General features: G+C 44.8%; 1 protein-coding gene across 4 annotated transcripts in view; it reads left to right on the top strand.

Moving 5' to 3' along the window:
* Nucleotides 1-9624, top strand: part of LOC139410650 (multiple C2 and transmembrane domain-containing protein 1-like) — a 272821-nt gene extending 263197 nt beyond the window's left edge. For 3 of the 4 annotated variants that reach the window (XM_071156008.1, XM_071156009.1, XM_071156010.1), the window contains one exon: nucleotides 7214-9624. In XM_071156008.1, coding sequence (XP_071012109.1) covers nucleotides 7214-7285 — 72 coding nt within the window. In that variant the 3' untranslated portion in view covers nucleotides 7286-9624. The remainder of the gene's footprint in view (nucleotides 1-7213) is intronic. The other variant, XM_071156012.1, reaches the window with a different exon arrangement.
* The last annotated feature ends 1920 nt before the right edge of the window (nucleotides 9625-11544 follow it).

The raw sequence follows: 11544 nt of genomic DNA, 5'->3' as shown, positions 1-11544 counted from the left end.
CTCTGTCTCTCTGTCTCTCTGTCTCTCTCTGTTTATCTCTGTCTCTCTGTCTCTCTCTGTTTATCTCTCTCTCTCTCTCTGTTTATCTCTGTCTCTCTGTCTCTCTCTCTGACTCTCTCTGTTTATCTCTGTCTCTCTGTCTCTCTCTCTCTGTTTATCTCTCTCTCTGTTTATCTCTGTCTCTCTGTCTCTCTCTCTCTGTTTATCTCTGTCTCTCTGTCTCTCTCTGTTTTTTCTCTGTCTCTCTGTCTCTCTCTCTCTGTCTCTCTCTGTTTATCTCTGTATCTCTGTTTATCTATGTCTCTCTGTCTCTCTCTGTTTATCTATGTCTCTCTGTCTCTCTCTCTCTGTCTCTCTGTTTATCTCTGTCTCTCTGTCTCTGTCTCTCTCTGTTTATCTCTGTCTCTCTGTCTCTCTCTGTTTATCTCTGTCTCTCTGTCTCTCTCTGTTTATCTCTGTCTCTCTGTCTCTCTCTGTTTATCTCTGTCTCTCTGTCTCTCTCTGTTTATCTCTGTCTCTCTGTCGCTCTGTCTCTCTCTCTGTCTCTCTCTCTGTTTATCTCTGTCTCTCTGTCACTCTGTGTCTCTGTGCGTCACCAAGGTGTATATGTGTTTATTGATATATAACTTATAACATTTATTTGGTTTCCTGGTATTGGTATTTTTACAGAGACAAATATTGTGTGTGTGTGTGTGTGTGTGTGTGTGTGTGTGTGTGTGTGTGTGTGTGTGTGTGTGTGTGTGTGTGTGTGTGTGTGTGTTTTGAGAACAGTGGATCATTCAGCATATTGCTGTAAGTCAGTTGTAGCATTGTTGATGCGGTGGTCAACTGAAGTGCTGAGGAGTGGGTGACGGGACAGGGTTGACTGCCACTCCCTCAGCCCCAGTGAACACTTAACAGTGCACTTTACCTTAAAGCTACACAGGCTTTATACAGTGTGCTCTTTAGCTTAAATACACTATGCCTCTAACAGCACTGGCAACCCTCTAGACAAGCACAAAGGTGCTGCATTGGCTGAAACCCACAGATAAGCCTTGGTGTAATCTCTTTACTTGCTACTCAGTTTACGTTTATAGCTGCTCCGTTTTCCTTCATGTTCTTCCTAGTCTGTAACCTTAATGGCTGCCTTGTATACTTTCCCCTCTGGATGGCTGGTTGTGATTTTATGCCAGAGTAAACTACCTTTACGGTCTAGGGGAATCCTCCATGTGCCCTAAACGAAGCCAAAAGCCATAATCAACCTAAGTATTCCCAACCTGGTGTCTGGGACTGCTTCGTGTACCAGCATGCTTTATGACACCATTAGCCATGTGAGCTGTGGACTGCATAATAGGACGGTAGCAATTAGCATAGCAAGTGCTCCTTTATGGCCGGTGTAAAGTAGCAGGTTTTAACCCCTCCATAGAAATAGACATGACTCGTCATTGAAGGATTATGGCTCTGATTGGCTGCTGGGTTGGGGACTTCAGAGGTCAGGGGGTCAAAGGGGGCTAAAGGGCTGAGGCTAGGTGCCAGACCCCATCCATCACAACTTCCACTCTGCTCTGCCACAGTCCCCCTCCCTCGTCATCTCTGGGACACATTTAAACCTTTTACATTGAGCAAGCAATTAGTCTCCACTTAGCAGCCTGCAAACTTGCTGGGAAAACTTTTCTCTGTGTTCTTTTTGTCTGTTTGCCTTGCTTTCACCTTGACATGCTTATTCTCTGTGAAAAGTAGACCTGAGTGCTGCTGAATCCCCTGTCTGTGGGTGTCGGTGCGCTAGCTGTTGTTTTTTGGCACCGTTTAATACCCATAATGCTAGGTTATAGGCATCACAAAAGATGAAGCCTGCAGCTACTTTTCTCCCCCTGTAGAAACATCATAGGGTAGTATCATTAAAACGATGTCTCTCTGTCTCTTCTCATTGACTTATTTATATTTGCCTTTTCCTGCTCCACTACCCGCCCGCCCAAGTGCCTTCAAACTGGAATACTCTCACTTAATGGCAGGGCGACAGTGAGAAAGAGAGAGAGCCATGTGGAACACCGGGTCCCGGGACGCCGCCCGCCGTTGCCTGACACTGCTAAACGAAACGCTCTCTGGAATATGCGGCGCCCCCTCCGCAGTGCACACTTCAAAGGTTGTTTTGTAGTTCAACTGTCAACATGGGGAGAGGAGGGAAGGTGGCGAGGAGAGGAGAGGAGAGGAGCGAGGGTGGAGAAGCCTTTGAGCAACGCCAGGTCTTTTACCCACTGTCTCCCATAGATGTTATCTTTGTGCTCTACAATTCTTTTCAAAGCAAATTGCTACCCTTCTCTCTCCCTCTCTCTCTTTTTTGACTTTAACTAGCTCGCCATGTTTTCGTATGCGGGGCGGCGTAGCTTTATTAGGAAGGGTGAGCGTGAACACGAACGAGCGGAGCCGCAAGAGCTGACGGCAGGCCTGTCAGCCGGAAGGAGGAATGGAACGTGTGACGTGTCTCTCTCTTGCAGCTCTTCTGAGAGACCTCTCTCTCTCCTCTTTCTTTTGTTCTATCTGGTTCCCTCCTTTTCTTCTGAAAACTAGTTTTTCCTGACATGCAAACTTTTGTTTGTTTAGTTCCCCAGAAGGATTTTGATTTGAATAGCAACAGACAGTCCCAAATTGCAAACTTTTTGGGGGAATTGTAGGCGTTTGACTTCATAGCCATGAAGTGCTTTGAAAAGCTGGTCATGGCTCACATAAACACCATCATCCCAGACACACTGCACCCACTCCAATTTGTATACCTCCCCAACAGATCCAGAGATGATGCAATCTCTATTGCACTCCAAACTACCCTCACCCACCTGGACAAAAGGAATACCTATGTGAGAATGCTATTCATTGACATCAGCTCAGCATTCAACACCACAGTGTCCTCCAACTTTACCACTAAGCTCAGGACCCTGGGACTGAACACCTCCCTCTGCAACTAGATCCTGGACCTTCCTGACGGGCAGCCCCAGGTGGTAAGGGTAGGCAACAACACATCTGCCACGCTGACCCTCAACACTGTGGCCCCTCAGGGGTGCATGCTTAGTCTCCTCCTGTACTTCCTGTTCACCCACGACTGCGTGGCAGTGCACGACTCCAACACAACAACGGTGGTAGGATGAATCACAAATGACGATGAGGCAGCCTATAGGGAGGAGATCAGAGACAACATCCTCTCCCTCAACATCAACAAGACAAAGGAGCTGATTGTGGACTACATCCACATCGATCGAGCTGTAGTGGAGCGGGTCGAGAGCTTCAAGTTCCTCTGTGTCCACATCACTAAGGATTTAACATGGTCCACACACACCCACACAGTTGTGATGAGGGCACGTCAGCGCCTCTTCCCCCTCAGGAGGCTGAAGAGATTTGGATTGACCCTCAGATCCTCCAGAAGTTCTACCTGTGCACCATTGAGAGCATGTTAACTGGCTGCATCACCACTTGGTATGGCAACTGTTTGGTATCCGACCACAAGGTGCTACAGAGGGTAGTGAGAACAGCTCAGTAAATCACTGGGGCCGAGCTCCCTGCCATCCAAGACCTTCACACCAGACGGTGTCAGAGATAGGCCCAACAAATTGTCAAATACTCCAGCCACCCAAGTCATAGACTGTTCTCTCTGCTACCGCACAGCAAGCGGTAACAGTGCAGCAAGTCTGGAACCATCAGGACCCTGAACAGCTTCTACCCCAAAGCCATGACTACAAAATAAGACTGCTAAATAGCTAATTAAATTACTACCTTCCTTGACCCTTTTTTGAGCTAACTCTCTTGCCTTGACTCTATGCACACACACTGACATCCCAACACACACACTACATACGCCCAGACCCACATAGCACGCGCACACATGCATACTGACGCCACACACAGTCACACACACTCAAACACACATTCACACTCACCACATATGCTGCTGCTACTGTCTATTATCTATCCTGTTTGCCAAGTCACTTTACCCATCACTATATGTATGTATCTACCTCAATTACCTCGTCCCCCTGCACATCGACTCCCATCTGGTACATAAATAACCTGTGTATTTTTTTCTTGTGTCACTATTTCTATGTTTTTGTATCTTTATCTTAACTCTGCATTTTTGGAAAAGAACCCAGAATCAAGCATTTCACTGTTAGTCTACACCTGTTGTTTACGAAGCATGTGACATACATTCTGATTTGATTTGATTTAACAGGCATTGACAATACAATGTCCTGCTTGGGATGTGTTGTCGGCTTTACCCTCACTCCTTGCTTTGCTTTTGAAAAGATATCCAATGTTGTATGACAGTGGATTGATGGCCAACAGTATACAAACAACAAAACTCAGATCAGGGTTGTTTCTGTGCTCCAGAAAGTGACCCAAATGTCTCCTGGCAAAGCACTTATTTAAAGTGAACCTGTCCCACGCCCAGATGTGCATTCTCTTACTCACTCACTCACTCACTCACTCACTCACTCACTCAATCATTCATGAACGCATTCACTCCATCACTCATGGACATGGCATGATCTCAGCCTCACTCGACGGACAGTGGCATCCCACCAGCTCTGCCACGGCCCCCTAAGCTCCCATAATGAAAGCCTGACTGACACAGTGCAGCCGTTCATCCCAGCAGCAGCACAGATGGGACGGGCCCATATAAAAACCTGGGTCCCCTGGGCTTCTGCTCCAGTGGCTGCTTTAGTTGGCCAGACTAGAAAAGGATCCCAACCCATATGAAAACAGTATCTGTCATCACCCCACTGTTTTGTGGCCGGAATCCTTCTCTTCCCCCGTCTCTCTCCCTCTCCCCCTGGGTCTGTGCTCATCATCACCAGGACCAGTACATATGTACAGAAGCAGGTCCTCTAGCTCCTCCACTCTCTCACCCTGTCCTTATTTGTTCAGCTGTAAATTGATCCTATGTTTTGAAAGATATTTTTCTTGTAGCCCATGGACATTGTAGCTCTGAATCATCACCACCTGGTGCTGTTAGTGATAAGAAGAGGAGGAACATATGGACTCCAGTCACCGATCCCTTTATGGGACATTGATGGTGACTGCTGTGTAGGGGAGTTGAAATAGCATACAGACAGTGTGTGGTTGACTGGAGGGGGTTAATGCACTGACAGGCTGATGTGTCTGAGATGTTTCGTGTGACAGATTAAGGATTAGACACTGCCTGTTGAAGTGGCACTGTTAAGCAGCAGGAGACAAATGGGAAAGCAGCTAGCTAGCTCTCAGATGGCCATGATGAGAGATTCTTGTGTTCCGGCCGCAGCGAACAGAGCGACCACACTGGAGAAGGGGAACGCTTAGAGGATGTCAGTAACTTGTCTGGCAAATCTTACAGGGTGTCAGACAGTGTGGAGTGTAATGCACTTCAGGCTTTCAGTGATACCGAGAGGGTGTGTGTCTCTCAGTGTCTTGCGGGACTGTGTCTCTGTGAGTGAGGGGCTAACACCCATTACCTAGTACATTATCCTTTCTCTGGATGAAAGAGAATGTTCTGCAGAAACCCCCACTGGCTCCCTGTCCTCCTCGGAAAACACTGAGGATACCAAACATTAGGAACACCTTCCTGATATTGAGTTGCAATAAAACATGGTAAATAAATGACCCCATCTCTCTCTCTCTCTCTCTCTCTGTCTCTCTGTCTCTCTCTCTCTCTCTCTCTCTCTCTCTCTCTCTCTCTCTCTCTCTCTCTCTCTCTCTCTCTCTCTCTCTCTCTCTCTCTCTGTGTATTGTAGAATCTGTACTGGTTTGGTTACACCAAGATAAAAGCCTCAGCCAGGTCAACAAACTGGTCCCTCCCCCGCTCCCTGCCTCCTCTCCTTCCCCCTCTCCCTCCTGTCCTTCTCCCTCCCCTTCCCACTCTCCCTCCCTCCTCTCCTTCTCCTGCCCCCTCTCCCTTCCTCCTCTCTGTCCTCTGCCAGGTTAAGTCATCTCTGGAGCCCCCAGAACATTCAGGCTGGTTCATACTGGATGTGGTTCGTGGTCCATGAGTGACAGATACTCTCTCGCCATGGTTCGTGGATCCGTTGCTCATGAAGTCACTCATCTTTCCACTGTCTTTTAATTATGGTGGATTTGAGAGAAAAGGTTACACAATGCCTGGAATAAAGGGCCGCTTTCAGCCAGCCCGCTACAGCCAACTCTGAGAGGAGAGTGAGTGAGGGAGAGAGAGGGAGTAGGGAAGAGAGAAAGGGAAAGGGTATTAACATGAAGTCTACATCATGGATGGAGAATATGTGCATGGGAGCAAATGTCTAAAATGGCCTTTCTGACTACAGGTATTTTTGACCACACCATGACCATAGACTGTAGAAGTAATATGGACTAAGCCATCGATGATGTCACCCCATTGTTTCCTATGAGAATGCTCATTGGTGCATTTGAAGATAAGAAAGTATCATTTCAGCATCTCATCATCTTGCTACATGGAAGAGTTTTTGGATCGCATGGGCACTTTGAGCTATTCTAGGAAGTGACATTGGATGCTAGCTCAGTGCTGCTCCTTCTGATTGAAGGCCAACCGAGGTACTGCAGGCTGCCATTAGCAACTAATTTATAATTTTGACTTTGTCTGTGTGTGATATTAACGTGGTTAGTGTGATTTAGAGATAGGTGTGTTACGACTGTCTGGCCCCTTATTCTGTTAGAGAACACAGCATAAGGAGGAAATCATTAATTGTGTTTATTTGAATGGAGGTTGTGTGTAGTTGGTCTCAATCTGACTTTGTTCTTCATCAGACTTGTAAACGTAATGGATTTCAAGCCTAGGCATGGTAATACAGTTTGCATTGCATATCACAGTGTTTCATAGATGGAGCAACACAACACACTGCTACAATGCGGCTGGAGCCCTAGCCACGGCTTGTTAAGGGTTAACCTGTGTTTCCTGTATAGCCTCCATGGCTCTGTTCTCTCTCCAAGCTTTCCCATGAACCCTTGTCTTGCTCTGTTTGTTTGTGTGATTCCTTCCCCCAGGCCACTGTTCCACACAGCTTGACGGACGGAGGAATGGACACACTGAGCCTTCCTAGGGGTCTCACTGACTCTATCCACCCCAGCATCCTTCGCTTTCCCCACCTGACCACAAGCTCTCTCTCTCCCTCCCTTTGTGTGTGTGTGTGTGTGTGTGTGTGTGTGTGTGTGTGTGTGTGTGTGTGTGTGTGTGTGTGTGTGTGTGTGTGTGTGTGTGTGTGTGTGCGCGCGTGTGTTTTAACAGGTGCAGTACCGAGAGCTGAAAGTGGATCCCAGTCATAGTCCAAATAAAAGAAGGAAAAACAACCCGGGATAACTGGCTTTGCCCGCCCACTGAATCTTCCCTCCCTCACCCGTCCAACGCCAAGAAGCAGAGAAACACTGGTTTGAACCAGCTGAACACTCTCCCTCTCTCTCTCTCCGTCTCTCTCTTTCTCTCTGTCTCTCTCTCTTCTACTGACTTAAAAAATATATATACATATACAGGCTCTCGAAGTGTAATTATTACAAAGAGACAACAAAGAGATGAGTTTGGATGAAATAGCAGACTATTTCAGACCCAGGTGTTTACTGAACCCGTCTGACAGATGTCCATGTCATGCCCTCCTCGTAATGTTCAACTATGAGTATCACAGTTATGAGTTCATTCAGAGATTTCTCCATAATAACCCCATTAGGAACATATAATTGAACCATCCCAAAGCTACTTACTAAGGCTGGGAGTTGCCAGGGACCTCACAATACGATATTATCACAATACGATATTATCACAATACGATATTATCACAATACGATATTCACAATACGATATTATCACAATACGATATTATCACAATACGATATTATCACAATACGATAATATCACAATACGATATTATCACAATACTCAGTGCCTTCAGAAAGTATTCACTCTCTTTTACTTTTTATATATTTAGTTGTTTTAGAACCTTCATTTAAAATTGAATCAATTGAGATGTTGTATCACTGATCTACACACAATAATTAATGTCAAAGTGGAATTTAGTTTTTAGCATTTTTTACAAATTCATTCAAAATGAAAAGCTGAAATGCCAATAAGTATTCAAGCCCTTTGTTATGGCAAGTCTAAATAAGTTCAGGAGTAAAAACGTGCTTAATAAATCACATAATAAGTTGCATGGACTAATAGTGGCATAATTTTTTTATGACTACCCCATCTCTGTACCCCACACAATTATCTGTAAGGTCCCTCGATCGAGTAATGACTTTCAAGCACAGATTCAACCACCAAGACCAGGGAGGTTTGCCAATGCCTTGCAAAGAAGGCCACCGATTGGTAGATAAATAAAAACCAGACATTGAATATCCCTTTGAGCATGGGGAAGTTATTAATTAGATGTTGGATGGTGTATCAATAGATCCAGTCACTACAAACATACAGGCGTCCTTCCTAACTCAGTTGCCGGAGAGGAAGGATTTTAAAACAGTTACAGAGTTTAATGGCTGTGATATGAGAAAACTGAGGATGGATCAACAACATTGTAGTTACTCCACAATACTAACCTAAATGACGGAGTGAAAAGAAGGAAGACTGTACAGAATAAAAAATATTCCAAAACATGCATCCTGTTTGCAACAAGGCACTAAAGTAGATCTGCAAAACATGTGGCAAAGAAATTAACTTTATGTCCTGAATGCAAAGCGATATGTTTGGGGAAAATCCAACAAACAGAGTACAATATTTTCAAGCATGGTGGTGGCTGCATCATGTTATGGGTATGCTTGTCATCGGCAATGACTATCAAGTTTTTTAGGTTAAAAACAAATGGAATACAGCTTAACACAGGCAAAATCCTATAGGAAGACCTGGTTCATTCGGCTTTCCAACAGACACTGGGAGATTAATTCACCTTGGAGTTGCTAACCAAGACGACATTGAATGTTCCTGAGTGGCCTAGTTATAGTTCTTATATCTGCTTAAAAAATCTATGGCAAGAATTGAAAATGGCTGACTAGCAGTGATCCACAACCAACTTGACAGCGCTTGAAGAATTTAAAAAATATTAATTGACAAATATTGAAGAATCCAGGTTTACAAAGCTCTTAGAGACGTACCCCTTTAATCAGTGTGTCTAACATGTATTGACTCAGGGGTTGAATACTTATCTAATCAAGCAGTGTTTATTTTTCATTCATCTTTTATACATTTTCAACATTTTCTTCCACGTTGAGTTTTTTATGTACATCGATGACGCAAAATTACAATTAAATCCATTTAATCTAATTTGTAACTCATCAAAATGTGAAAGAAGAAAAAGGGTGTAAATGCTTAATGAAGACACTTTAGCTGCCGAAACGAAATGTATTGTGATTCTCACGATTTTATATGATTCGCTTGTGATGTTATTGCGACTGAATGTTCCCAACATATTGCTCACCATATGTCTGCTGCAGAGGGACAAGAGAGAGCCGTGAGAAAGCCAGATTTGATCAGGCATGAAAATAAAAGTTCTCAAAACAAATTGGCTCCATATTTAAAAAGATGATGGAGAACAATCTTTAAAGGAAAAATATTGTGCAGGTAAAGTCAACTAGCGCAAAAATTATATTGCAATATTGTCAAACCTATATGATATATCATCACAAATAATATTGCATACAATATATCAACAAAAATAATATCCCGATATGTAACTGTAGTGATTTTTTTTCCCACCATCACTACTATTTACCAGGTAGATTGGATATGTCAATACACATTTCAAAACCAGCAGGGGCCTCATACACCGCAAAAATCTGATGGGGCACGTGAGGATGGTTGGGGTATGGTCAGGAGGAAGGCTAGCTCCACCATCCATAAGTTGGAGAATTTAGAATTTTTCAAACACCCGAAATAGCCTTTTCCTGCAATCTAGAGCCATAATCATTATCCTTAATTATATGTAATATCTAAGCATACCTCTTGAGCTGTCTGTATCCTCCTGAGTGGTGTCTCTATCCTCCTGAGTGGTGTCTCTATCCTCCTGAGTGGTGTCTGTATCCTCCTGAGTGGTGTCTCTATCCTCCCGAGTGGTGTCTCTATCCTCCCGAGTGGTGTCTCTATCCTCCCGAGTGGTGTCTCTATCCTCCTGAGTGGTGTCTCTATCCTCCTGAGTGGTGTCTCTATCCTCCTGAGTGGTGTCTGTGTCCTCCTGAGTGATGTCTCTATCCTCCTGATTGGTGTCTGTGTCCTCCTGAGTGGTGTCTCTGTCCTCCTGAGTGGTGTCTCTGTCCTCCTGAGTGGTGTCTCTGTCCTCCTGAGTGGTGTCTCTGTCCTCCTGAGTGGTGTCTCTGTCCTCCTGAGTGGTGTCTCTGTATCCTCCTGAGTGGTGTCTGTATCCTCCTGAGTGGTGTCTCTGTCCTCCTGAGTGGTGTCTATCCTCCTGAGTGGTGTCTGTCCTCCTGAGTGGTGTCTATCCTCCTGAGTGGTGTCTATCCTCCTGAGTGGTGTCTGTCCTCCTGAGTGGTGTCTGTCCTCCTGAGTGGTGTCTCTATCCTCCTGAGTGGTGTCTCTATCCTCCTGAGTGGTGTCTCTATCCTCCTGAGTGGTGTCTCTATCCTCCTGAGTGGTGTCTCTATCCTCCTGAGTGGTGTCTATCCTCCTGAGTGGTGTCTCTATCCTCTTGAGTGGTGTCTGTATCCTCCTGAGTGGTGTCTCTGTCCTCCTGAGTGGTGTCTCTGTCCTCCTGAGTGGTGTCTCTGTCCTCCTGAGTGGTGTCTATCCTCCTGAGTGGTATCTGTCCTCCTGAGTGGTGTCTATCCTCCTGAGTGGTGTCTATCCTCCTGAGTGATTGAAAGGATTGTGAGTCTTATTTTTGTAATTGCTTAAGTCTACCAACCTTGCCAGCAGGCATGCCAACTAAGATAGTTAGACAAGCTAGTTAATCCAACTTGATTGATAGCCTAAAATGAGTTGTTGATAGCTAGTTAAGAAGTTGGGAGATTGGGAACCTATTTGGGCTAGCTAAAGCCATCTTCATAAAACTGCTAGTTGGCTAGCAGTATTACAGAGAAACAACATTTTTTATAGTTGTTTTTTTAACAGGACAAATCTGAGGGGGCACTTTCCCCTGTGCCCACTGTGGGCATGATACCTCTGAAAAACACAAGCGTGTGTGTGTGTCTTTCTGCTTCTATCTCAGCCAGTATACAGTGAGTTACCACGTTTATTAGCTTTTATCTCAGCCAGTACACAGTGAGTTACCACGCTTATTAGCTTTTATCTCAGCCAGTACACAGTGAGTTACCACGTTGATTAGCTTCTACCTCAGCCAGTATACAGTAAGTTACCATGTTGATTAGCCTGTTAGCCTCCAATCATGTTCTGCTGCTTGCTCACTGCAGATAGAAAATGAAAACAGACACACCCCTTCATTTCAATATAAGAAGCTGTATTTGTACATGTCTTTTCACTTGGTAGGCCTATCCCAGTGGTACTTTATCCAAATGAATGTGGAAACTTTAAAACATCAAACACCCTATTTTAAATTAAACTAAAAACTTCTGCAGTCCTGCCAATATGCCAATCTTCACTCCCATCGATAGCCCAGATTAGTG

The sequence above is a fragment of the Oncorhynchus clarkii genome, chromosome 6, assembly GCF_045791955.1.
Source record: "Oncorhynchus clarkii lewisi isolate Uvic-CL-2024 chromosome 6, UVic_Ocla_1.0, whole genome shotgun sequence".
NCBI lineage: Eukaryota > Metazoa > Chordata > Actinopteri > Salmoniformes > Salmonidae > Oncorhynchus > Oncorhynchus clarkii.
This window is presented reverse-complemented; position numbering and strand designations above follow the sequence as displayed.